At 49.2% G+C, this 26,597-nt stretch overlaps 1 protein-coding gene across 2 annotated transcripts; it reads right to left on the bottom strand.

Annotated features, from left to right (window-relative positions):
• Positions 1-1,232: 1,232 nt before the first annotated feature.
• On the bottom strand, positions 1,233-5,820 carry HEY1 (hes related family bHLH transcription factor with YRPW motif 1). Of its 2 annotated transcripts, XM_072330187.1 has the most exons (5): positions 5,524-5,820; positions 5,352-5,427; positions 5,184-5,267; positions 5,027-5,108; positions 1,233-4,274 (listed from the first exon to the last, which is right to left on the bottom strand). In XM_072330187.1, exons 1-5 carry the CDS (start codon positions 5,730-5,732, stop codon positions 3,691-3,693), a joined length of 1,035 nt encoding a protein of 344 aa, XP_072186288.1. In that variant the 5' UTR covers positions 5,733-5,820; the 3' UTR covers positions 1,233-3,690. The 2 variants fall into 2 exon arrangements, with proteins under 2 accessions (XP_072186288.1, XP_072186287.1); XM_072330186.1 differs by having other exon boundaries at positions 5,027-5,267.
• Between the last annotated feature and the right edge of the window lie 20,777 nt (positions 5,821-26,597).

Below are 26,597 nucleotides of genomic sequence, written 5' to 3'. Positions count from 1 at the left end.
CGTTTGTTGCGAGGAAAAGCCTGGCAGGCTTCCCAATGCTAAGTAAGCCTAGAAAGGCTCCTGTCACCTGGGGACTCACATGCTGACGTGTGAGTGAGGAGGGCAACAGTCAGGATTCATCATCTTTTAGCATGATCCTAATACAGTCTGTCATGCTGCGAGTGTAAGACAGGAGTGCTGAACAGAAATAGGCCTAAGAGCTAGTGACAGCTTCTTTCCAAAAGCAAACAAAAATGTCACTTTGATGAGCTATTCCTTTATGCCAAAGCACAGAATGGATTTCCAGAGGTTTGTATCTGGTTTAACGCAGTATTTACCAGCTCCTTAAATTCACTCTGCACTCAAATACAGATTTTTTTATATAGGAAGATAGTATTTGCTTATTTAAAACACCACATCGTCTTACATCCCACACAAAATGCTAGCCTGAGGATTTCCAGGCAGGCATAGTTCATCCAAAGCAGTTTCAGGTGGTGGAGGGGTCACGGGATCAAGTCATATCTGCATTTTCTGTTTCTCTACCACCTCTCTGGTTAAGTTTTTGCTTCTGGATTGTTTTGGGTGGAAATACTCGGGGCTCAGGAGATATCGGTTATCTAGAGGAGCGAGCTTATTTTGCCTCTCTCAGCCCGTCTTTGGAAACCCATCATTTTGTAGGAAATAAAAATAGCTGAGTGTCTCACAACTTCAGTTTTTGAGAAACAACAGTAACTGTCGTTTGTAAAGAAAACTTCCAGCTACCACTCTGTCCTGAACAGAACGAGCAATGGCACTGCTTTTTCACAGCTGACAAAACAGATACGGTTAAGCGATTGCCAAGCATGACTTACTGAGCAGCACAAGTTGTAATACAGCCCTGGACTTCTAATCCCCGTGTTTCAGCTTCTGGGTCAGGCTTTTTCCATTTGAATGTTTAGCTTTCCTGAGTTCCTGGAATTCATTCACCTGTTTCTAAGGAGCAGCCAGTGGATTTTCAGTCTCTAAAAGTTAATAAAGATGTATTGCATAAATTGAGTAAGATTAGTGCTTTAATACCTTTGCCATTGGTAATGGAAAGAGAAGACTGAGTCTAAACACGGCAGCAAAACTTTTATTGCCCTCTGTTTCTGAAGTGCATTCAAGATTAAGACAGTGGGACAGAAATAACTGCAAGGGTCTTTCTACACAAAAGAGCCAGCTACTCAAGGACAAGCAAAGGAATTCGAACATCAATGAAATAACCATTAAAGGGCTGAGAAGAGTTGCCATTTATTAGAAGATCTAAAGTTGCATGCACCGTAGTAATCTTCGTAGTAAAGAGTCGTTAATTTAGTATAAAAAAAACCTATTAAACACTGGGCAGGGCATAACTAAACGGGAGACTATATGTACTGTGAGAAGGAGACTGGATTGGGAATTTTACAGCTTCTTGTTTCATGTTTATACATATAACGCTATAATCTCTAGTCTCAATAACACCTATATATTCCTAGCTGCCCCAGCGTTTTACATTTGGTCTCTAGCAGAGGTCCCCTGCGGCCTGGGAAAGAAGGTAAAACAAGGTTACACACTTGAATAACCTCCCACTCTTTCCAGCCCCACAGCAATCCTTCCGAGAAAGCCTAGCCCTCTCAGCCTCTCGTCAATGCCACTCCTTAATTGGCCCGAGAGCCCTTCTTTAAACAAAGCACTCTTCTCCCACAGGGCCAAGCTCTTTTTCTGCTCTTCTGGCAGAACTAAATCCAGACGATGATACAGCACGTACCAATACAGGAGTACTGCAAATTCAAACACGAGGGAATGGAGTGAGGTACTCCCAAGTTCTCCAAGTAGAGGTTTGCAAGTGGGATCATCTGCTCATACTTCTTTCGAGGAGAAAACCTTCCATCTACATTTAAGCCTGTCAGGTTGCTGCTTGAAGAAAAAGCAGAGCACGCCATTAACACCGAGGGGACAAGCAGAGGATCAGTCAGAGACCATGGGTACATCCTGCACTAACGCACAGAACATGAACTCAGTGAGGCAGTAAAGTACAAGACATTGTTACAGAGCTATAGGAGTTTGACCAGAAGAGGTTCCGTGTTTGTAATGATCACTTCTTAAATATTAAGACAAAGCAGTAAGAATGATTAGGTGTTGTGCAACTTTAACCTCTTCTACAGCAGAAACTCGTATCTCTCTACTTCATACCGACATACTGCCACGCAAGGAGCAACACACAGAATGCATCCCTAACTTTCACTCCCTTGGCCGTGATCCTGAAGCACATTGGTTCTTTACGCTACACTGTTCACATATGTGAGCAGAACACAGTGGATAAGTGAGAGCAAAGTAAATGCACGTGCCCAGAGAAAGGCTAAGCAGCACCACCCGTGATACCAGAGGCACAGAACTCTCCGCTGATATATATATACCAGTCGAATGTGTCATTTAAAATACATTGTTCTTTCTCCTTTATTAAACCACAACGCAAATACAAGAGCAGTCAAACCTAGTCCAGTGGAACTCACCAGATAAACCTGTTCAGGTTAAGATTCTCATGAAATCAAAATATACATGTACGCACGCACACACTCACGCACATGAGAATGCAGCAGAGCCCTTGCAAAATGAAGAGTGGCACCGAACTGGCCCTAAAAGCAAAATGCAAAAACAACAACAAAGAAAAAAGAAATTCACCAGTTAGGATACATTTGTTAAGCAACGAAGTCGTGCACTGAACAGGTTCCCACTGTACCATTCCATTGGATATCTAAACACCAGCATAATTTGTTTCAGGTGCAGATTTGAAGCTCACAAAGGGAAAGAATCTGCTTTCAGTTATCCAAGAATAGCAGTAACACAGCAATTGCTCTACTGTAACTCAGAGCAGAATCCGGCCCTGTGAATTTGAACACGCTGGAAAGCTACTGCAGGTAACAAATCTTCCACATCTCCAGCAATGAAACTCACCACAGACTGTAGTTTCCAATTTCGCTTTCGCACCCTCCCCATTCTAAAGCCTGCACTAAAACACGTACTGCTCCTTTGGGTGGAAGAAGTAACACAGTCATCCTGTGATGCAAATAAACGTCCACTAGGGACTAGAATAAGACCTCCAAATCACAGCAGAAGAAAGAGAAAGCGGGCTCTTAGATAAAGCTGGTCAAGCTGGTCCATCTGATTTGTCAACGCTTTGTTCAGAAATATAAGACTCCTATATATGTTTACAAAAACAGCAATTCCTTATAGAACATCTCAGTGTCAAAATATTAACAAAAACGCAGCTTGTTAAGGCTGAGAAGAACGGTCTTGGAAAAATTAATACCTAAACTAGGCTGTAGCTAACAATAATAGGTGATACCTCTTTGTAACAAGGCAGTCCGATGTACTCAGGGAAAACGGAACGTTTGAGACGAGCTGTTACAGAATCGATTTCAGTGTTCAGCACAGACCTAACACAAGTGTTAACATCCACTACTGTTAACTTTATTTTCAGACAACTATTAAAAACAAAAACAAACAAACAAACAAAAAAAAAAACCTGCTAATACAAAAATGTAGAAAACAACAACAAAACGAAACAAAATCCAAAGAGACACTTTTTAGACAAATTTAGTTAAGGTGAAGCTGTACCTTTGTCCCAGTTATTAAGAACTTCAACGTTAAGAGTGGCATAACCCAGCTCAGCTAGGTCTGCAGGCTTCCCCACCCTTACTAAAGAGTTAGTTCTTAAAAGGCTCCAATCTCAGTCCCCCATGGTCTGTATGGTTTGCCGAGGTTTGCTGATTGCGTTGGTGCAGATGGGCTCAGCATATTGGGGGACAGTAGATGGAACGAGCCAAACGAAAAGGGGAACGCAGACAGCGACGCCATGGAGGAGAGAAGAGGAGGAGACAGTTTGGTAGTAGATGTGACCACGGGGAGCACTGGTCCGACGCTGCCATTTGGGGGCACTCTGAGTGAGGAAGTTTCAGCATGTGAGACGGCAATTCTGCCCTGGTGATGCGGTTCTGAGGAAGACGCTGGAGTACTGGTATTGCCGGGCCCGTTTTGAGGCAGCAGCAATGGGTGAGATATGTGAGGGTGATGTCCAAAGGCGTTGCCCCAAGGAATGTGTCCAATGCCAGCATGCGCACCGCTCGCCGCTTCCCGCTGAGAGGCGTAGTTATTGAGGTGAGACACGAGTCGGACCCGCAGCGGGTCAGAGGCATCCAGGCCCTCTATGATGCTCAAGTATCGAGCCACTTCAGCCAGGCACTCTCGGAACCCGAGACTCCGGTAGTCCATAGCCAAAGCATGAGCATCGAAATAACCTACGAGAGAGAACAAAAAGAAAGAAGGCTTAAGATGCTGTTTGACAGTCATTGCCTGCACGCAGCCTTCCCACCACTTCCTACTGTGAGCATTTTCACCTGGATGTGGTTAGTAATCCCAAATGTAGATAAGCTGCCAAGCCCCCTTTTATCTCTACATTGTTGCTGTTGTTGGTTTGGGGAGCTAACAGGCTTCTTTTATATCTGTGCTGATGCTGCAGCTCCCAGGACCACAGACTGAGACCTGTGACTGCAGACTGCTGTTTTTACAGTGAAATTGCACACTGCTGCTGGGAGGAAAGCACTTCTGCTCTTTTCACATCTCCAAGTGCAAGCAAAATTACAGCACAGCAAAATCCGTTTACAAGCACAAGTTCTAACTTATCAGAGGCCACTTTGCAAACTATTTAATTTCCTCCCATTTAAACAGCACACATCGCTGTTCCTGTAAATTCTCCGGTTCCATCCTGTGTGTTTTTTTCCAGTTTTCTGTTCTGGAAGTTTGGTATGTCAGAGGAACGGGCACCTGACAACAACAAAACCTCGCTCTGCTCCACGCTGCCAGCAGCCGGCTCATTGCACAGCGCTGCCCAAGTGCTGCAGCACCTCGCAGCGCCTCTCCCCTAGCACAAGGCAAAGCTGTGGCCGCGCGGCACCCCGCCTGGACACCCGAGCCCAGAAGCAACACAGCGTTGCCATCCTCGTAACGCAGCAGCCCCGCGGCGTTCCCCGCTACAAGTTCCAAACTTTACCTTTCCCCCCGGCCGTGTGCAGCATCTTCAGGTGATCCACGGTCATCTGCAGGATCTCGGCTTTCTCCAGCTTGGCCGATCCCTGAGGAGAGAGGGCCGGGAGCTGCGGGCAGAGCCCCGGCGCGGCGGGCAGAGCCCCGCACAGCCGCCTGCCTACCTGCTTCTCGAAGGCGCTGGGCACCAGCCGGCGCAGCTCGGACAGGCTGTTGTTGATGCGGTCGCGGCGGCGCTTCTCGATGATCTGCGGGGCACAAAGCGGGGTGAGGGGCCGGGACGGGGAGGATGGGGGGGCGGCCGGGGGCCCGGCGTGTCGGGCGGCACTCACCCCTCGGCGCCGCTTCCTGGCCAGGATCTGCGAGGTGGCGGACGGCGACGCGGAGCCGGCGGTCGAGCTCAGGTTCCTGCGGGGAGCGCGGCACGGCGGTCACCCCGGGCACCCCCCTTCCCCCTCCCGGGCCCCGCCGCCCCCCTCCCGCCGCTCGGCGCCCCGCTCTCACCCGTTCTCGTCCGCGCTCTCCTTCTCCACCTCCACGGCCTCGTCCAGCTCCTCGCTGTCCGACGAGCTGTACTCGGGGTGCGCTCGCTTCATGGCGGCGGCGCGCGGGCGGACGCCGAGCGGGCGGCGGGCGGCGCGCGGCAGGAGGGCGCGCGGCAGGAGGGCGGGCGGCGCGCGCCCCGCGCCTCGTCCCGCCGCCGTCTCCCCCATGGCGTTCCCACGCCTCGCCTCTTACCCGCCGCGGGCGGGCCGCCGCCGGCCGGGCAGAGCCGAGCAGAGCACGCCCGCCGCCGCCCGCCGCCCGCCGCCGCCACGCGCGGCCTCCGCCTCCCCCATTGGCCGCCGCCGCGACGCCCTCAACCAATGGCCGCCTCCCGGCTCCGCTAGGCCCCGCCCCTCGGGCCGGCCGTGGGAAAGCGGCGGCGGGCGCCGCGTGCGGATCCGGTGCGGGGCGGGTGCGGGGCTCCCCCCTGCGCTCCCTCCGCCGCCCCCTCCTCACGGCTCCCTTCCTCACGGCTTCCCTCCCCTGGGGCTGCGCGGCTCCGGGAGCGCTCCCCGTCAGCCCGGTCCTCCCTTCGTTTTAGAGGCTGAGAAGTGAGAGCGGCGCTTCGAGCGTTGCGCTTCGCCGTGCCGCTCCGGGCCAGAAAGGAAGGGCCGGAGGGAGAGCACATGCAGGGTGAGCACTTGCAGCAGGGCGCCGGCACGTGCCCCCTGCACGAGCCTCCTGCCTCTTAGCTGAGCTACGGCTGACATGAAGCCGTTCCGCCGAGGCTCCCGTTCGACACCGGTTGCACGTGGAGGTATGGAGACGTGCATGGAGCTGCAAGGAAGGAGCCACGAGCCCCGAGCAGCCGCTCTCAGCCTCTCGCCAGCTGCTCGGGCGAAGCTGCGCACGCTTTGCTGCGCGTTGCGTGGCGCTGCACGCAGCACTGCGAAGTGCCGCTGCTGGGAGGGCTGTGGGAGCAGCTGAGGGCAGCAAAGGAGCTGCAGGTGAGGAGCAGAAGTCCTGCAGCTGCCCGCAAGCAGCTAACACAGGGCTGTTCCCATGCTGCGTTTTCCATGAAGCCGTCTGCTCTGCAGTGCTGTGTAATTAAGCTTGTGTCAGAACTTGCAGCGCACGCACCTTCCCAGCCTTCATCTTGTTTTGCTGTAAAACACCTCTGGCTGCACCACCTGATGATCTCTAAGGTCCCTTCCAACTCGCACGATACTATGATACTATGATACCTGCTTTCACAGCATCAGAATACTCATAAAGGTTGGAAAAGACCACTAAGGTCATCCAGTCCAACCGTCGATCCATCCCCCCGTGCCCACTAACCACGTCCCTCAGTGCCACATCCACGCATTTCCTGAACACCTCCACAAACAGTGACTCCACCACCTCCCTGGGCAGCCCATTCCGATGCACTACCATTCTTTCTGAGAGGTTTTTCCCCAGTATCCAAACTGAAGCTCCCCTGGCACAGCCTGAGGCCATACCCCTCGTCCTAGCACTGTTAGGTGGAAGAAGAGGCCAATTCCCACCTCACCACAACCTCCTTTTAGGTCTTTGTAGAAAACAGTAAGGTCTCCCCTGAGCCCTCCCTTCTCCAGACTGAACAGTCCTCATAAGACTTGTGCTCCAGAATGTGTCCCTTGGGATTTGGACCCTTCCAGCTCAAATGATTCACCTGGGGAGGCTTCAGCTTCACCATGTCTACGTGTGTAAGAATGTGTGCGCCCCGTGTGTAGAACTGCACAAGGGACTCAATAGCTATTGGCAGGACAGCCTCCGTTAGTGTTGCCATACTGTGAAGGGGAGATCAGCTGCTGGTAAGCAGCAACTGCAGGACAAGGGGAAGATGTCATAGAATCACAGAATCACAGAATGGCCTGGGTTGAAAAGGACCACAATGATCACGTAGTTTCAACCCCCTGCTATGTGCAGGGTCACCAACCACCAGCCCAGACTGCCCAGAGCCACATCCAGCCTGGCCTTGAATGCCTCCAGGGATGGGGCATCCACAGCCTCCTTGGACAACCAGTGCGTCACCACCCTCTGGATGCAAACCTTCCTCCTAATATCCAACCTAAACCTCCCCTGTCTCAGTTTAAAACTATTCCTTGTCCCTGCAGCTGCACAGTTTTTTAGCACCATCCTCATTTCTCCATATCACACAGTATGTCTTGAACCAGGTATCATGCAGTAAAACTGTGTTTTTCTTTTTGCTGACCATTTTCAACAAAATCTTCTATAGCTTACCAAAATAGTTCTATTCCTACAGTACCTTTCCCATAAACAGATCAATAAATAATAATCCAGAACCTCGTTCTTGTTTCCTGTTGAGGAAACCCCAGCAGACTACCAAAGAGAAATCTGTCCAGCCATTTCTGTGGGCAGTTTTGCCACTTCAGTATTGCAAGAGCCCTGTTCAAAACATCCTTCATGTTGCTCACTGATGATGGAAAGGGAGTCTGCCCTACAACTCACATTCTCAGACCAGCTTTGAGTTCTCTTTGTCAGTCAGATGCAGCTTTGAGAGAACACCGTGTGTGCTGTTTGTTCTTGCTAGGAAATGGAATGGAATGGAAAATGACCCTCAAAACTTTGGTTCCACTCTGCAAAATGTTAAGTAAAATATGTTCTTTGAAGGGAAAAAATGTGCCTTTTTGGCAAACAGTAAGGGGCGCTTTTCTTTAGTTTTATGGAACTAAATTTCACCGTGCAAAAATAAAAATGAAGGCTGAGCGTGCCCCGTAGCTGTTGGTAAATACAGCTGGGAATAAAGCAACTCAAAGTAGCAGCTGATTGCTTTGGAAGGTACCAGCTATTACAGGCTTTGATGAGCACGGCACAGGCAGGTAAATGAAAGCTACAAATTACGCAGTGAGCACCGGCTCCTGGAAAAGCAACCCTATTTTCTCTCAGATGATACCTTGCATTGACCTCACACCTTTCTGCAGTTGTATTATATCTCCCAGCCATCAGCCACTGAGCAGATTTTGGCTCGAGGAAGCAGCCGTAGCACACATAGCCCAAAGTAATGGGCTGTAGGGGATGTTCAGTGTGTGCAAATGCAGTGAGAAAGCACTGGGGATTTTTAATTGCCATGAAGCAGTTGGGTCTGCGGCTGTAGTTCTGTCTTGGAGATACTGGCAAGGCAACTTGATTTAGGTGCTATAGGTCAGTTAAAGGCTAAGCCTGATGAGTTTGGAAACTGTGTTCCAAACTGGGCAAGGATTTGAATATGGCTGCCTCAACAAGCAAACTCCTCCAGGGAGGTCCAAAACAAACCGTCGTTGGTTATCTCTTCCATCACATTATGGAATACCTGGATAAGAATAAGCAACAGAAGTGCCTCCTTGGTTTTGCCAGACCAAGGTTAGGCAATGAAGCTGCTTTTTGCTAAACTTCTGGTTTTTAAATGATCTAAACACGTAGCTGCATCTGACCTGAGCTGTTTTAATTCAGACTGAAAGATCATAAAGCAGTTAGCTCTGGGACTTGAGCATATTTTGAGCTAATGAAATAGCAGTGGCCTGCACTGGCATGGAGGGCATTTTCCTGTGGGATGCTTCATTTCTGTCTTGCTCACAATACTTTGACACTGCAGGGTTTCAGGGCCTGGGTATGCTGCAGAGCTGAGCAGCACATCTGTGCAGCACCAGTGCCCTGTGCAGAGCCGCTGTTCTCAGTGTGACCTTCATGTCATCTGCTTTTAAGGAGGAAGCATTATTCCAGGAGATACAGTTTTATTCCACAGTAGCAGCCATCTGAAAGATTCATCCCAGAAAATCTCAGCTATGCTGGAATGGGAGCTATCAGAGCAGCATTGCTGAACAGCACTAGCAGTAATTTCCCGTGCACGCCCAGGCCCTTCTTTTGATTCACCCTGATGTGGCTGTGACAAAACTGCCTCGTGTTTGCTTGTTACAAAACAGGATCAGCAGCACACGGCTCTGAGCGCACCACGGTGCCGCGATGCTGACCTCTGCATGAGCACCTCCGCAGCTGCGCTAACAGGGGTGCTCCACAGCCAGTGCAAGCAGTCACACACTCCTCATGCTGAAACCACAGCAAATGTGTTTAATCCCACACAATAGTTCCGTTATAATACGCCTTAAAGCTGCGGTCGGCAGGGGAAGCGGCGACCACTTCTCACATATATAATGTATACGGAACATATTCAGCTTGGCATGGAGACAAGGAGCTGGAAGTGTCACGCTGGAGCCTCGCCCCTGACAGCATGAGACATGTGCTTGTAAGCTGTCTCGAGGAGGATATTTGATTGCCCTCTTTCTTCTTCTGCCTCTCTCCCAACAAAAGCCGCCTGACCTCCCCCGTGACCCGGCAAGTGCTGAAATTCCCCAAACACATTTTTCTGTTGTGCCCCAGCGCTGAACAAAAGGGGACGGAGCAGCTTCGATATACTTGGGAGTATGGAATGAAAATAACAGAGGGCCCTGGCCGGGCCAGCGAGCACCCAGCATCACCCCCTGGCCCTCCGTGTCTGCTCTGCCTCCCACGGCCGCTGCTACATTGTCCGCAGCTCCGTCTTATTTATGCGCTCATGTATTTATTTATTCGTTTATTTATTTACTCGGGGAAGGGCAGCTCAAGGGGCGGCCGGTCGGGGGGGGGGGCTGTGTAATTGCCGTTTACACTGCGTTCCCACGCTACTATTGTTTGTGACTTTGTTTCCTATTCCCATCACGTGTGCTAATTAGTTGGAGCTGCTGGCTCGCTGGGAGGCGTGTGTCTGGAGCAAAAGCAGAAAGATCACTTCCTGGAGGGATCCGGGCAATCCGAACAATTCTCCGCTTTACTTTCAGCCCTCTCCCCCACTCTGCCCCCCCCCTCCCTCCTTCCCCCCCGGCTGTTCCCGCTCGGGGAGGAGAGAAGAAGCACTGATTGTCAGCTGCTACCACCGTGCAGAGCACACATTTTCTCTTCTTAAAAGGAGCGACCCAATGGACAAAGGAAAGTGGGGACGTCTCATCCTTGCTTGACAAACTGGATCTTAGTTTGTTGTGTTTCAGAAGTCTCCGTTTGCATTTCTGTTATGTCTAAGGAGGCAAAAAGCAGCTTTAGAAAAAGAAAAAAAAATCCTCAGGTTATTTTAGCCTGCCCTTAGGAAGTGAGTCAGATTTTTATGGCAAGGCTGAAGGTAGCTCATGCCATGGCTTGCAAAACAAAAAGAGAGAGAGAGAGAGAGAGAGGGAGAGAGAAGCTGGGGGGTGGGGGAAATACCTGAGTCATGGCATTTGCTCATTAAAGCAGGCATCAGACTGCAAGGCTAAATCACATGGCAAGACCTGCACACAGCTCACCCAGGCACCACGCTGCATCTGCTACCGCTCCTCTCACCAATGGCCTTACCCGCACACCCCTTCAGACAGCAAACCCTCTGCATTCTCCATTCCCAAGCAGCATAACCACACAAGGCAGGAAGAGCTGTCAGGCTCGGCCCAAGCAGTGACATGCTGCACAGGATGCAGCTCCCAGTCTCATGCATTTAAGAGGTAGCGCTCATGCAGAAACAGGCTAAGGTGCGAGGCTGTTTGCTTCCCTTTCAACGGGCACCAGCTCATGAAAGCTTTTTGCCCTTTTTCCGGCAATAGCTTCAGTCAGGTGCAGTGTGAGTGAGTATGCTCTGTGTTTTCCTCTGCAGCTCTGCCAATGCTTGAGGAAAATCCCAAAGCAATGCTCCTCCATCTGCCCTGCTGCTGTGGAATGGCAGCAAGGTGAAAACAACTATTTCTACCCCATGGGAAGTTCCAGTATTTCTACACTTTTATTTTGTTTTTGCTTGGGTCAGGGAGAACTGAAGTATCTTAAGTCTATTTGGTTTTGGAGTTTTCCTGTCCTTTCTGTGGGGAAAACAAATCCTAGGTTTTGGAAACAGTGAAACGCTTCCCTGTGAGTCAGCTCAGCTTTAAAAGGCATCTCCACGAGTGTCACATTACTTGGAGGCTGTCATTTTTGTCCTCCCCCAGCTCTGTTGTTTCTTAGAGACAGGGCTCCCTTTCTGGGTTACCCATCTCGTGATTCCCTCCTCAGCTCCAGGTGCGGGAAAATACTTCTAATTACAGAAGGTAGAGGCTGGCAAGTTGGCTCAGAAGGAGGCTGAGTGCGTTTCCTGAAGTGGAAAGAGCTGTTTTAAATGTCACTGCACAATGCCGCAGGGCTGGCATCCCGCAGGTCTCACAGCACCACACACACCCTGCTTTCTGCTCACTGCCTGCTCCAGCTGGGGTTGGACCATGTGGCTGCAGATGTCCTTCCCAACCTCAGCCATCCTGTGATTTTGTGTCAACCACTTCTGGCATTTACAAACCTTTCACCTCCTTGCAGTAGCTCCAATTGCTTTGAGAGGTAGGAGTGAAGATTCAGATTGGATATGAGGGAGAAGTTTTTTGGTATGAGAGTGATGAGGTGATGGCACAGGCTGCACAGAGAGGCTGTGGATGCCCCATCCTTGGAGGTGTTCAAGGTCAGGTTGGATGGGGCCCTGGGCAGCCTGGTCTAGTATTAGATATGGATGTTGGTGGCCCTTCCTGTGGCAGGAGGTTCAGAGCTTGATGAGCCTTGAGGTCCCTTCTAAGCCAAGCCATTCTATGATTCTATGAGGTAAACTGGGAAAATACTTGAAATCTAAATTTTTAGTAAGGGGCTAAAACTTCAGGAGAGACTTGGCCACAGCTCTCTGCAGGCCAGCAAGCACTTCTGGTGCACCAGGGGGTCACACAGCACGGTCTACTATGGACTCAGGGTCATGTGCCACCAGTGTGGAAAAGCTTTAACAAGGCACAGTCCTGCCGAGTGCATCATGCATCACAGCCTGTTTAATTCAGGAAAGAGGTGGCCAGTGAGGAAGGTACCCTAGAGATAAAATGGAGGGCATTCTTGTGTCCATTTTTAACTCCATTATTTCCATTAAATAACCCCTGTGTACTATTCAGGTTTTTTGCACCTGTGGTCTTCCACTGGCATTATCACTTACTCTTATATATTTCACTTATAACACAACCCATGAACTGTTCCAGCCGCTGACCTCCCAGAGAGATTGCTAATCAGGCCAAATTGCACTGCAGGGAGTGGTGAGTGCTGTGTTCAGATATCTGACAAGGATTTGTTAGGACCACCAACATCTCTGCACAAGTAACCCGAACCACAGGAAAAATAATCCAGCAAACCAACCCTGTGCACCACCAGCTTTGTAACAATCACAAAACTTCATCAGGACTCAACCTAGTTTGTTATTTTTTTTTTAGTTCCTGTATCTCGTTATTTACATACAGAGAAGAAAAAGCTTCAGCATGGACAAAAACACAAAAAAAGCCACCAAAAAACAACCAGCCCATCAGTGAGTGAGTCATGTGAAATCTCTCTGTTCTTTTCCCTGTTTTCTCAATGAATACGGAGAGCAGCTCATGACTGTTGGTACACAAAGCCTATCTGAGACTGGTTCAGCTGCCTGAGGGAGTTCAAGTCCAACCTCATGGCCACTGTTGCTTACTGGAGCCACTGCAGAGGAACAACAGAGCTCCAGTTAAAAGAGGCTTCTGCATGGATTGGTCACAGTAATTGCAAAACGCTCTGCCGATACCCACCCCTTCTGGAACTACAAATTAAGTGAGAGACCTAATGTCAACGTTCTCATTATTTATTTGTTTGTTTGTTTGTTTGTAAGAAAATTACACACTAAAACTGGTGCTTCTCCCCAGACAACAGAATAAATCAAACTTTGTTTCCTGTGGCATCGTGCTCTGCCTCCTGAGACAGTCCACCCTGCTGCCCTTATCCATGGGCTGGCACACAGGTGGAGGTAGATGGTGCTGTACTGGGTGGCTGCCCTCTGATGTGGCCAATGGGAGACTAATTCATGTCCCTCTTCTTCCCTACCCATTCTCTGTTTCTTCAGAAAACCCATAGGGTCTTAATTAGTTTGAGACTGACTGGTTGGTCAGAGATGGAGGGTTTTGGCCACCAGGCTTAGCAGTTATTAGATGGGGAGTGACTGATGGACAAAAATAAATCCATTAAAAAAAAAGCCTCTTCTGAGCACTGAAATGTTTCCTCATGGATTGGGAAGGGGTAATTGTTTACCTCAGTGGTAGTAACAGTTGTATTGCTATGGACTTGATCTAAATTAATGAGAGAGAGATTTACTTATTTTTTAGGAAGAGTCATTATCTTTACACGTAGGAGTTGTGTGCCCGGTTTATCCATTTTCACAGCTCTATCACCTGGCCAAGTAAAAGATATTCCCTTTCTTTGCAAACTTCGCCTCTCTTAAGGGTTTGGAAGGCTCTTAGATGCAGGAGTAATGGGCCTCAGAGTAGGTACACAGATTAGATAGTTAATCAGTCACTTGCAGATTGTTTGTGAGATACGAGTGCTTTCACAGGGTGCGTGGTGGCAGCTGTGGCTTTGGAGAGCCCTCCGTTTTCTGCTGAATGAAAACAGGGAGAATGGTTCCAGTACTGCTTCTACAGCTGTAAGAATGCAGATCCCACCTTTAACTTGAAAATATTTGCATAAGGCATTCAGGTAATATAAAGGAAACTGATTACTTTATACCAGCTGGATTACAGCAAGCCAATATTGACTTCAGGTTTTGGTTGTCATCAAGATTTATTTTACTTGAGGTAAATATTGACTGTGGCACAGCCAAGGTCAGTGTTTACTTTGGAGGAATATCAGTCTTATGGCTCAAAACTGGAAGTCGATATCTTCAATGCTATACTTTTTCATAAATATTGAAGAGGAAGGATATTAGCTAATATGCATTTTCATATATATTTTTTAATATAATTTAAGAGAGCAGTTCTGATGAAGTGAAAAAAGAATTAAAATACAGAAAGAGGGTTATTACCTTGGACCAACAAAAGATGGGAGCTGCCAAAAGAAACAACACAGCTGGATTATTATAACTCCCAAGCAAACTCTTACTGCAGACACTGGTTGTTGACCTCTTGGAAAGTAAACAGCAAGAAATGTAAGGGGTAGCTGCCATCAAGGATGGTATGACACATGGAATGAGAATTTCTGTTCCCAGCCTTCTTTGAACTGCTTGTTAATTTTGTCTTAATGCTCCGTAAACCCAACAAAATACAACACTCCTGCTCGAATATGGAATAAGTTTAGAAAGTCATTGAAACTGTGCTTACCATAGGCTTTGTCACTTGTGTTTCTGTAAAGAGGCACAGCATCTAAACTTAAGTCAGGAGGAAGACAGAGGGTCTGTTTGGATCTGTTGGCACCAACAGGGAAAATGCTTTGTGTTGTTTTTCACTCTGTTGGTAGAACTATGGAGGAGGGTATTAGAATCCATAATGTGAACTACGGAGGAGGGCATTAGAATCCATAACCTAACATAGTCCATGATATCTCTTGGCACACACACATCTCCCGTGGGACATTGTAAAATACTTGCCTAATTGAAACACTGTAAGAAAAGAAAATCAAGGATTACCTTGGTCCTGATAGTTGCAGAGGTAGCCCACAATATGACAGAGGGCTAGGAAAGACAAAACCATATTGCCCATGAAGGAGATCAGGCATAGCGACACACTGGAGATGCTAACCACTGCTGATCCAGACTGTGTAGGTAACTCCAGCTGTGAAGAACTGGCTGCCGTCTGGACAAGCGTACCAAAAACTGGTTTCTTATAGGCTTCATTCACATTCCTGCATTGCTGTCAGTAGCAGGATGAGCTCAGTGCAGGCTAGCTGAAATGTGCTCTTCCTGATGAGAAGAAACTCAGTAGCATGCTAGAGCTGGGGCCTTTCCAAACCAGAGCTCAACTCCCTCTGGGTGACACAGGTGCTAATGGAGCCAGATTCAGGACTCTGATTTAGAAAGCCAGCCTTGATTCCAGCACTTCATTCAAGCGGCACCTGTGGGAATCATGCATTGGTGAAGGAGAGCTGTGTGCTGCTTCTCTCCAGATGGCTACACCACAAGGCATGAGCGGCAGCAGGGACACAATGTGACATGAGTCAGGCCCCTGCAGCAGGGGGTTTCTTGCAGCTGGATTTGCCATCATGTCTGCCTTATAAAAGCTTCAAGCACTTAACAGCTGTTGTATCAATTGCTGTGAAGAGCCAAGCTGAGCTTCCCAGAAATGCAGGACTTTTCACTTTATGTGGTATTTGTGTTTGCATCCCACAGCCCCTCTGAAATGCAGACAGTCAGAGCTGAGAGAACTAATACCAGCCTTAGCTAAGCTTGTGGGAGCACTAAATAGTGAACTTACAGAGGGTTAGCTCTTGCTAATGTTGTGTGTTGCTCTTGCTCCAGTTGTGTGTGAGCAATGACAGCTCCTCAAAGCAGCTTTCACGTGAATGCTGCAGAGAGGTGGCCCAAGTTACCCAGCATCAATGTTAGCTTGGCTCTGCTCTCTCTTCCCATAAGTGACCATATACTCGTGGTCAATAAATGTTGCCATGCTATAAAATAACATCATGGGATAAAGTTACTTTACATTAACAAGCAAACACCAGGACAACGTGGCCATCCATAGCCTTTGACGAGGCATCAATTCTCTATTTATTTTTTCTTTCCTTCTTTCTGTCTTTTTCACTCATTGATCTGCAGGTGGGAGAAACTTTGGCTATGGAATTTCACCAGTGTATCCTTCACCACAATTTTAAGGTAGTATGTATGATTTTTGTCCATCAGTTCACATGAAAATAATTTACTCCTGAGTGATGCAAATGCCAAGAGAACCACAGTGGGTTTGCAATAAGATCCTTCATTGCTTGGCTGCTTCAGAATATTGTAGGAGGGAACTCTTGGAAGTAGTGAACAGTCATCTTTTCATTACAGCATCTACAGTACATTGGTTTGTTCAAGAAAAGATAGTTGCCACGCAGAGGTTGAGATGAGAAGGCCACGTGCTGAAAACTCACATGAGAGCAGCTTGCCCCATGGAAAGAATTGGTTCTTGTAGTGGTAACAGGCTCCATATCTGCTCAGATTGACTATGTGTGTCCACCTTGATTATCTGTAATGTATGAATCTCACCTTTTTTTCTGGGTGAACGTTTTCTTTTCACATAAAGTGCTATTTTCAAGAGCGGGGTGCACCCAAGCCTTTCCCTCACATCAGGACTTCAATTTGAGTCTTAAAATAGATGTGACTTCTCCCAGTGGAAAAACATGAGCTGATGTGAGGGGTAAGAGGGCTGTAATTGGGTCCCCCGGGAGGATTTAAGGTGAAGTGGAGATGAGGTTTGTGGCTTTGTCCATGCCAAGGAGCCAAGGGAGGAAATGAAGGGGGACCCAGAAGGGACTTTCCTTCACTCTCACCTCCAGTGCCAAGAAAGGCATAATTATGCTTTTTGAAATAAATATGAGTCTTCAGTTCCTGCTGTTCGAAGATATTCATTCCGTGTTTGTGTAGTTTTAAGGCTCCTTTGGCTTCAATGAAATCCCTTCCCTCTCTTTCCCTCTCTCAGATTCATAACATTTTTTTTTTATAACTGGCCATGCTCAAGAACTGGAATGCTGACCGCCTCTTTGGGAAATAATTACAGTTTGTGTGGTCTAATAACCGGTCCCAGAAGGTTCGATGTGAAATAGCCGGGGTCTACAGGAAAGAAAACTATGTGGAAACTAGCGCAGTCCCACTAATCTACAAGGACCAAAACAAAGTTGTACCCTAGGGTAAGAACCAGTAGCAACTAGCTTAATTGCTACCATGTCGTTGTGTGAAGCTACTACCTCCGTGCAGGCTAATGCAAACCTGATGCAGCTAGATTTCTGATTAAGACCAGCTAAATTTCACTTCAAACGGGCAGATAATCCCCACGACAGATCGGTTGTGCGGCTATGGCTGTGCTTGTGATGTGAGCCCTGGGAGCTGGAAATGGACAAACCACCGAGGTCACCTTTAATGTGCAGCATGTATTAATGGGGCAACCGGTGCCTCTGAATCCATCCCTTTCCCCCGCCCACTTCACGAAGGAGAATCTCACCAAAAGAGTGGTGAGAGCAGAGGAACAGCTCTCTTTGATTAGACCACAAATGACCCTCCACCTCTCAATCCTTTTTTCTTTTTTTCTCTTAAAAAGGCATCTTTATGAGGTCTCGCAGGCCCGATAGTCTCCACCATGGCTGCACAAGGAGGGACTGCCAGTGTACAGGAGGAGGTCCCTCACTGTGCTGCCCCTGAACGGCAGAGATTTGGGCTAAGAAAGTCATCATTCAAAACCCTGCTTCGTTGTAGCTGTGGGAGCTGCACCACAGTTTCCCACCCAGTGGGACTGTAGGACACTGGAAGCAGTGAGGCCACGGCCTGCACGCTGCTCATTTCCCCTCCCCTTGTATGAGGGGACTTTACACGGTTCTTCTTCTCCAGCACCTGCCTCTGACCAGGCCCTGCGATGGCCTCACATTGCTGGGCTTGGATTTTGAGAGCAGCTCATGAGCCTCTCTGAGAGCAAAGCCTGACCCAGAAATACCCTGTCCATAGTCTCAGGGCAGGGCTCCCGGTGTGCGCGAGACATGCTTATGCTGTCAGTCCCTTCACTTCATGCCCAGTCACACAGGAAGTCTGTGGTAAGACCAGGAATAACTTTCCTACCAGAAAGACCTCCTGTTTCTCCCTTAACCGCTAGATTGTTCTTCCATCATTTCACCCATTACACAAGATTTCTTCTTTTTTTTTTTGCTGTATTTTCAGTGGGACATTCTCCAGTTTCCAGTGGCTTTCAGACATTGTAAACAGTAAGGACACTGTTTGTTTCTTTTAGGTGTACGTGAATGCTTTCAGACCCGAATCCTAGTAGTCTTTGCTTTGAATGGAATCAAAACTCAGAAGTTTGGAAAGCTTTCCTTAAACTGCTTTCCGTGCTCCCTCAAACCTTTCATTTTTCACTTAACCCTACAGGAGAGTGTACATGATAGTGATTTGGTTGCTCCTGCATTACAAACTACAGTCCTCAAAGGAGAGATCCCATGGAGGCTTGGTGGTGCATCAGAAGATGGGCTGAGTGTTGCAGGTGGCAGAGGTGCCCACATTCATTGCCAGTATAAATACTTTGGGACTCCAGCTAGGTTCAACAAAGAGAAGCAGTCCCAAGGCTGACATCACCCAGCTCTGCATTTTGTGCACTGTCTTTGAAGGAAGGCCCTCCCAGCTGAGTTGTTGGGAGGGAGGGGACAATGAAAAGGAAATGGCAGCTGTATGAGGGTGCTTGGAGGAGCTTTATGTAGATGAGAGCTGCTCTTTCTGGTCCTTCAAGGTCCTGTGTCCACACCTCTTGTCTGGGCAGTACGTACATGCAGGAGAAGGGCATTTACATCCTGTGGCCAGACTTCCTGAACAGCTTCTTGAGGAACCAGTGCTGGGAGCACCGAGCAGAGCTGCATGTGGCTGCAGCAGAGATGCTGGCAGCTCCTGTGCAGACAGCTTCTTAAGGCCGAGGTAAGATAAGCAACTCATGGATCAAGCATCTGCAGGTGCCCACTTGGATAAGCTGTCTCACTGGTGAAATCCTCTGATCTTTCCTCTGGAAGCAGTGCCAGGTAGAGCCCACCAGGTAGAGTGCCAGGCTCTGCCTTGCTGTGCTGCACATACAGCATACTACTCTGCAGTGCCTTTTTGCCCACCGAGCACACAGCATTATGCTCTGCAGCATTACAGTACACGACAGCTAATCTCACACACTCAGCCCACCTGATAACACCGTTGACATCAAAGGGCTGAATCTCATGTGTGATTTGCACTGCTCAGCCATAAATTAAGTGAACTCTACCCCTGGCACCCCATCCTTGTAACCTCTGAAGTGCTACATGTACTGGGGCATCCTACGTGCTAAGTAAATGTGGAAATTAGGTTAGTCATACTTTCCTGGAAGCGTGATCTTGCCCTGCTTGGCTGCAACCCACGAGCTTCCCCAGCGCCACAAGCACTCTCAAAGCCAAATGCTTTTCCAGTGGAAGGCCTTCCTGCTCCATTGTGAACCAGAGCTGAAATGATTTGCATCGAGAGCCTGCAGGAATTCAGGTTAATCAAAAAAAAAGAAGAAGAAGAAAAGAAAAGAAAGGGGTGTGCTGAGGTGACTGAATCAACGCGTTTCACACGGAGGTTTGCTTTCAGCTGTGAGAGGGATCAATGGTTATGTGAGATGGCAGAGTCCTGCAGAGAAGCCACAAGACCGGGTTGTTCCCTAGCTGAGCTGCTGCATCTGTCAGGAAAACCGGAACAGCCTCAACATCAAATGTAATTGCCAATCCTCAGCTTGCCACAACGAAAAGAAAAATGATATCGCAACCATGCAGCAAACGAGGAGAAAAGTTTCTGCTCCAACTGGATGAATAGCCAAAATCCCATACAGTCATGATAAATCCAAGTTGCCTGAAGAAAAGTATCATCTCATTCTGTTCTGTTCCTATGTGTCGGGGCCTCTTTCAAAGTCACGGGGTAACCATTTGGAGGACGCCATTCTGAGAGCTCAGATGCCAAAGTGAATTCATGAAAACAGTAGGCAAGCTGATGATACAGGAAGGATTCACGGCAATTTATTTCTCTGCAATTTCACTTAAATCATGTTTTAGAGTTAAATTAACTGAAATATCAAAACCAGATTCTATTTCAGTGACTTCGATGCACAGTATCTTCATTTCAAGCTTGGATTAATTTGAACATTTCTCTCTCCAGTATCCTATTATGGAAGGAGTTCTACTTTGAAGACTTTTTTCTTGCTGGTGCAAGTGAATCTATGGAAACCTCCTGACGGCCACTCTCTGTGGGTTCGCCCTGGCTCAGTGCTGACAGCACTGCACAACCAAAGGTGAGCTATTTGTGCTGTGCCTCAGCCCTTCTCCACAGAGCCGCGTACGGCCCCGTGCTGCTCTTCCTGCCACACAGTGCTGGCACCTGCTCTCCCAGAGGCTAAAACCTGTCAACATGTCTGAGACTTGAATGCATCTGCAACTCTAACCTCCCACCTCGGCTGATAGTTACCTCTCATAACAGCCGTGGAGAAGGTGCATAAAGCCATGAAAAGTTTTCTGACTGTAAAGCTCACACAGTAAAAAAAAAAAAAGAAGTCTGTATTTATTGGTAGCCTTTTTTTTTTTTTTTTCATTTTGTATGAGAAAATCTTACTCATAATGAGCTGCTTTCAACTACCAGACTCTTCAAAAGAATCATATTTTGCAGTTTTAGAGGAACAAACTTCTCAGCTACACCTGTGAGAATGCAATCATGCTACTGTCACAGAACAAGGGGAAAGGACATTCGAGGTCAGGCTGGACTGGGCTCCAAGCAACCTGATCTATCTGTGGATGTCTGTGTTTATTGCAGGGGAGTTGGACTAGATGATCTTTAAAGGTTCCTTCCAACTCAAATGATTCTATGATTGCCCACTGGTGACCGCTACAGGGGCTGAGACAAACCTAAGACAGCCAGAAAGCTGGCTTTCCTTTGACCCAGAGAATATTTAAGTCATAGACATGAGTGGGTCTTCAGAAGTTTCTTGGACTTATAAGTCTTCTATCAAATCCTTGTGGCCAAGAAGAGAGAGCAGAGAGGCCAGCGCACCTCAAGGGTTTCTGTGTGGTCCTGTGGGCTAAGATTGTTTTGAGAGCCCAGCTCTGCCTAAGGCAGTCACTGGAGCCTGCAGGCACAGAAATGGGTGCTGCTGCCCCATGCAGCTTTCAAGTTCTCTTTTTGTAAGCATAATGGGGCATGAATAGCCAAGTCAAGACATAAATTCAGGGATTTCTGTTTAGTAACAACTTTGAGCACAATTATTATACTCTGGAAAAAGAGGTGAGTAAATTATAAACAACCATAAAATTGAAACTACCACCTTCCTAATGATGTAGCAGACACCGTCACAGGGAGACAAAACCACAGGATATAGAATCATAGAGTCATAGAATCTTTAGAGTTGGAAGGGACCTCTGAAGGCCATCTAGTCCAGCTCCCCTGCAATGAACAGGAACATCACAACTAGATCAGGTTACCCAGGGCCTGATCCAGCCTCACCTTGAAAGTCTCCAGGGATGGGGCAACAACCACATCACTACAAAGCCTGTTCCAGTGCCTCTCCATCCACGCTGTCAAAGATTTTTTTCCTTAAATCCAATCAAAATCGACCTTCTGAGCTTGAAACCATTTCCCCCTGTTCTGTCACCATAGACCCCACTAAAGTCTGTCACCTTCTTTCCTGTAGATCCCCTTTAGATACTGAAAGGCCGCTATCAGGTCACCTCACAGTCTTCTCCAGGCTGAACAGCCCCAGCTCTCTCAGCCTGTCCTTGTAGGACAGGTGCTCCTTTCCATGAGTCATTCTTGTGGCCATCTCTGGATGCCCTTCAACAGGTTCACATCTCTCCTGTACTGAGAACTCCACATCTGGACACAGTACTCCAGGTGAGTCCTCACCAGTGCAAAGAACAGAGGGGCAGGATCTCCTCCCTTGACCTGCTGGCCACTTCTTTTGATGCAGCCTGAGATATGGTTGGCTTTCTGGGCTGTGAGGGCACATTGCTGGCTCATGTCTGGCTTCCCATCCACCAGGACCCCGAAGTCTTTTTCAGCAGGGCTGTGCTCAGCCCTTTAATCCCCCAGCTTGTATTTGTAGTGAGAGTTGCTGCAGCCCAGGCACAAGATCTTGTATTTGGATTTGTTGAATCTTGTGATGTTCACCTGAGCTCACTGCTCAAGCCTGTCCAGGTCCCTCTGGATGGTATCCTGTCTCTCAGATGTGTTGACTGCACCCCACAGCTTGGTGTCATCAGCAGACTTGCTGAGGGTGCCCTCAGACTACTGTCAGTGTCACTGGTGAAGATACTGAAAGAGTATCACTCCCAGCACTGACCCCTGTGGGACACCTCATTACTGATCTTCATCCAGACATTGAGCCATTGACCCGTCCCACTCTCTGGACTCAATCCTGCACCCATTCTTTGTTCATTGATCAGACTGCCCATTAAATCCATACCTTTCCAATTTAGAGAGAAGGATGTTGTGGGTTACCACGTTAGACCTTACTGAAGTTGAGACAGATGACATCAGTGGCTCTCCCCTCTCCCTGTGCATTGTCACAATGACACCATCATAGAAGGCCACTGGGCTGGTCAACCAGGATCTGCCCTTGGTGAAGCCATACTCCCATATCACCTCCTGCCTTCCATTTACCTTAGCATAGCTTTCTGGAGGATTTGTTCCATGATCTTTCCTGGCACTGAGACAAGACTGAAAGGTCAGCAGTTCCCAGGGTCATCCCTTTTACCTTTTTACTTTAAAAAGGGTAAAATATCCCGAGTTGGAAGGGACCCATAAGGATCATACAGCTTAACTTCAGGATATACACAGGACCACCCAAAAATCACATGACTGTTCAGTGCTGTCCAGACACTCCCTGAAATCTGGCATCTTGAGGCCATGCCCGCTGCCCTGGGCAGCCCATTCCATGCCCACTACCCTCTGGCGCAGAACCTATTCATAACCCCTGCCTGACCCTTCCCTGATGCAGCTCCATTCCATTCCAACACGCCCTGCTGCTGTCACAGAGAGCAGAGCTCAGCACTGCCTCTCACTTCCCTCACGAGGAGCTGCAGGCTGAAAGTTCAGGAGGAGCAGGAAGGTAATGTGTGCACTGCTTAAATCCATGCAGCTAAGCCTCCTTCCCCTTCAACAGAGGGTGGCTCCATCCCTTCTGCTCAATGGAGATGGGATGTAAAGCCCTGCCGGTGAGCAGCCAGGCAGCACAGGGGATGATGACCAAACCCAGCCTGCAGCTCAGCACAGCCGGACACTGAGGTGCCAGCAGTCTGCCTTTACCATCCCATAGGTGGAAAGGGCAGGGCTCCAGTCCCATCCCTGGGAAGATCAGGAGAAAAGTGCTTCTGGTTCTGGAGTTGCACGGCCACGCACTGCAGACTGCACGCCTCAGCCTCACAGTAAGGCTGTGAGACTTCAAGGGCTGCAAAGTGTAGGTCTCACCCTGCCCCGCAGCTGCGGGCTGCCCGCTGCATCCACTGTTAGCAGAGCCCCGGCTCCATTGTCAGGCACCGTGTCTCTCTTTGGCTTCCACTTTATTTATGAGGACTAGCCGGGAGGTTGAGAAATCACAGGCGGGCTGGCCAATGTTTGCCAGTCGAGTTCGCTGGAGAGGGGTTACGAAAAGCTGGAGACGCTGGAAAATCGAATTAAAAATCAAAATCAAAATCTGTCCTGGAAAGCAAGTTGCGTAATGGGAATTAACAAAGCAACCCGGCCGCTGGATGTGAGCCTTCATGGTCACTGTCTGCCCACGCTCACCCTCACGGTGGGGAGAGCACGGAGACACGGAGAGCCGGGGCTGCTGGGAGCCGCTGCCTCGCTGTTGGTCTGGCTGACTTCTTGCCCTTTCTAACGGGGCTGACAGCGGGTCTGTTTGCCAGGCGGCCCACCCCGGCCCTCAGCTCGGAGGCATTCATTCACTCCGCGGGTTTGTGACGTGCCATCAGAGCATACGGCAAATCAAAAGGATTAGGAGGGCGATCGGTATCTGAGGGGGCCGTTGGGGTATTAAGATTCTTCCCCACAGCGTTCGCGAAACGCCGTAAAACCGCAGATCTTAAAAGGCATCGGGTAAAGCCAACAAAATCCCCTTTGGAGTCCAACTCCTGCAGCTGCGGGGTGAAAATCCTGCCGTGCCGGCCTTTCCCATCCCAGCATTATTTTTTTTTTTCCCTTTTCTTTTTTCCCCTTTGTTTTTTGCCCTCCTTTCCAGCCTCTGGCCGCAGCCACCGCTCGGGGCCGCGGGAGGGATGCTGCGGGCACGGCGCTGCCGCCCGGCCCCCGGGGAGGCTGCGTGTGTGTTTAGGAGGTGCCGTTTCCCACAGCTCTGATCTAATTCAGCTGTAATTCAATCTCCGTGTGACCAACGCTCCGCCAGCGCTCTCCCACCCGCCGGCAGGCTCCTCTCTCACAGGCTGTGTGTGTGTTACACATTTACACTGTCAATCTGGCGGGCTCCCCTCAAACAACCCCTCTGTGCCGCTTTGCCGTGTCAATCAGCCGTGCCGCGGGGGCCGGCGCCCGCCGCCCCTCCTTGCGCAGCGCGGTTACCCTATACCTGCCACTCAGGCCTGCCAAAGGACTGCTGCTGAATGGCGTTTGTGTGCGGCCACAAAGGGCGAAGGCAGCTGAGGCAGATAAGGCTGAGAACCTGGAGCAGATGTAAAAGCGATCAGACCTGGCTTTCCGCGGATGCTCGGCTCCCGCAAAGATTTATGACCCCTTTTAACCCCATTATAAATACGGGAAACTAAAAATAGGACGGAACGAGACTGCCTGGCTCTCGGGTAGAAATTCACCCGGAGGGCTGGGCAGACCCCCCAGCTGCGCTCCGTTCCCCATCGCCACACCACGCCGTGCTGCCCGTCATCGGGGCGCTGCTCTCTGATCTCATTATAACCCACATCCTCCAGCCCTCGCCGGATGCCAGCTGACCCCTCGCCCTGCGGCTCCCAATGCAGGGCCGGCAGCTCGCAGGGTGAGCGGTGCTGGGGACGGGAGCTCAACACAACAATGCGCCGGCCTTGGAAGTGCCGGGCTGTCATTGTCATCCCAGACACAATTATGGGAGCCTCGCTCGGGATCAGTTTCTTTTGGCAGACAGCTTTGAACTCTGCTTTTTGCTTCCTGCTTCTCCGTTAATTATAAGTTTCTTCTCCTTCCCGCTGACAGACGAATCCGCCGGGGGCGAGAGAAACCGAGGTGACAAATTCTGCTCGGTTAGCACCGCTGAGCCGCCGCGGGCTCACACTGCGCTCCCCCATCTGACACCGCAGGGCTGGAACCGAGAGGGGACCATCGCCTGGCAGCACGGCCGGCGCTTGGCACGTAGAGTGCAAACCAGCCTCATTCACAGGAGCTCTGGCAATGTGCTGCCATGTCCTCCAGCAGCAAAAGCTTTCCTGCTTGTTGCTGCTGCAGAACTGCCCTGCCCTTCATATTATGCCCAGGTGTATAGAAAAGAAGGGGATAGGCTCTCCAGCTGGGTCTGAGGGGACAAGGGGAAGTGGCCTCAATGAAAAGAGGAGATTTAGATTGGATATAAGCAATTTATTTTTTAATGATAAGGGTAGTGAAGCACTGGAATAGATTTCCCAGAGAGGGGCTGGATGCCCCATCCCTGAAGACATGCAAGGTCAGGCTGGATGGGGCTTGGAGCACCAGATTGAGCTGTGGGTGTCCCTGTTCAGTGCAGGGGAGTTGGACCAAATGACCTTTAAAAGTCCCTTCCAACTCAAACAACTCCGACATTGTACGCTCAGCCTCCTTCCAGTTCCAGAAGCACTGCGTGTACCTGTGAAGGGACTTAATGCCTTTTTAAGCACAGATCGTGGTCCCACTGATATCAGCAGGGAGCTTTTAAAACTCAGTGTTTTTCCCACTGTTCTCCTAAAATGGAGGTTGGGAACAAAAGCAGTCCTGGAAACGCTGTCATCAGAAGAACCACATCAATTATTTTCTTTTCATGGCTATTACTGACTCATTACAATTTTCTGGCGCACTGAGCTTTTGAAGGCAGCTGTAAGAGGTGAAGCACATTTTATTTCTGTCATGCAGGGCTTTTCCTGATCCCTTGGGTTTTCTCTGGTTGCAGGAGATCGAGGCTGGAGGTAAAAGAGGAAAGTCTTCCCAACAGTGGAACAAAGAGTGGTCAGCTTGTGGCTGTGCCTCCACACTCCCACGCAGGCACCTGTGTCCCAAAGCCTCCAACAGCTCAAAGGAGGAAAAGAAACGTGGCTTCCTGCCTGGGATGGAGAGAGAAACATTAGAATGGTAGGTTGGGCCTCAAATCACGGTGAGTAAAGCATGACCTGCTGGAAAGGACTCCAGAGAGGAGGAAAGAAAAACCACACAGAGATGAACAATAATAATAATAAAGAAATAGAAGAAGGAGCATCATAAATGGAAAGGAAATCTTCTAGATTTTCTCTTTTCTGGGAATGCCTCTGCCAATAATCTTCTGCCTGGCGCCTGACTCACATGTGGAGTGTTTGCCACAGCTGTGGGTGCTGTGGGTTGGTGTCCATCAGCAAACACCCAGCTGTGTGGAGGGGAGGCCCCGCAG

The sequence above is a fragment of the Excalfactoria chinensis genome, chromosome 2, assembly GCF_039878825.1.
Source record: "Excalfactoria chinensis isolate bCotChi1 chromosome 2, bCotChi1.hap2, whole genome shotgun sequence".
Lineage (NCBI taxonomy): Eukaryota > Metazoa > Chordata > Aves > Galliformes > Phasianidae > Excalfactoria > Excalfactoria chinensis.
The sequence above is the reverse complement of the archived record's forward strand: the minus strand, read 5'-3'. Positions and strand labels throughout refer to the sequence as shown.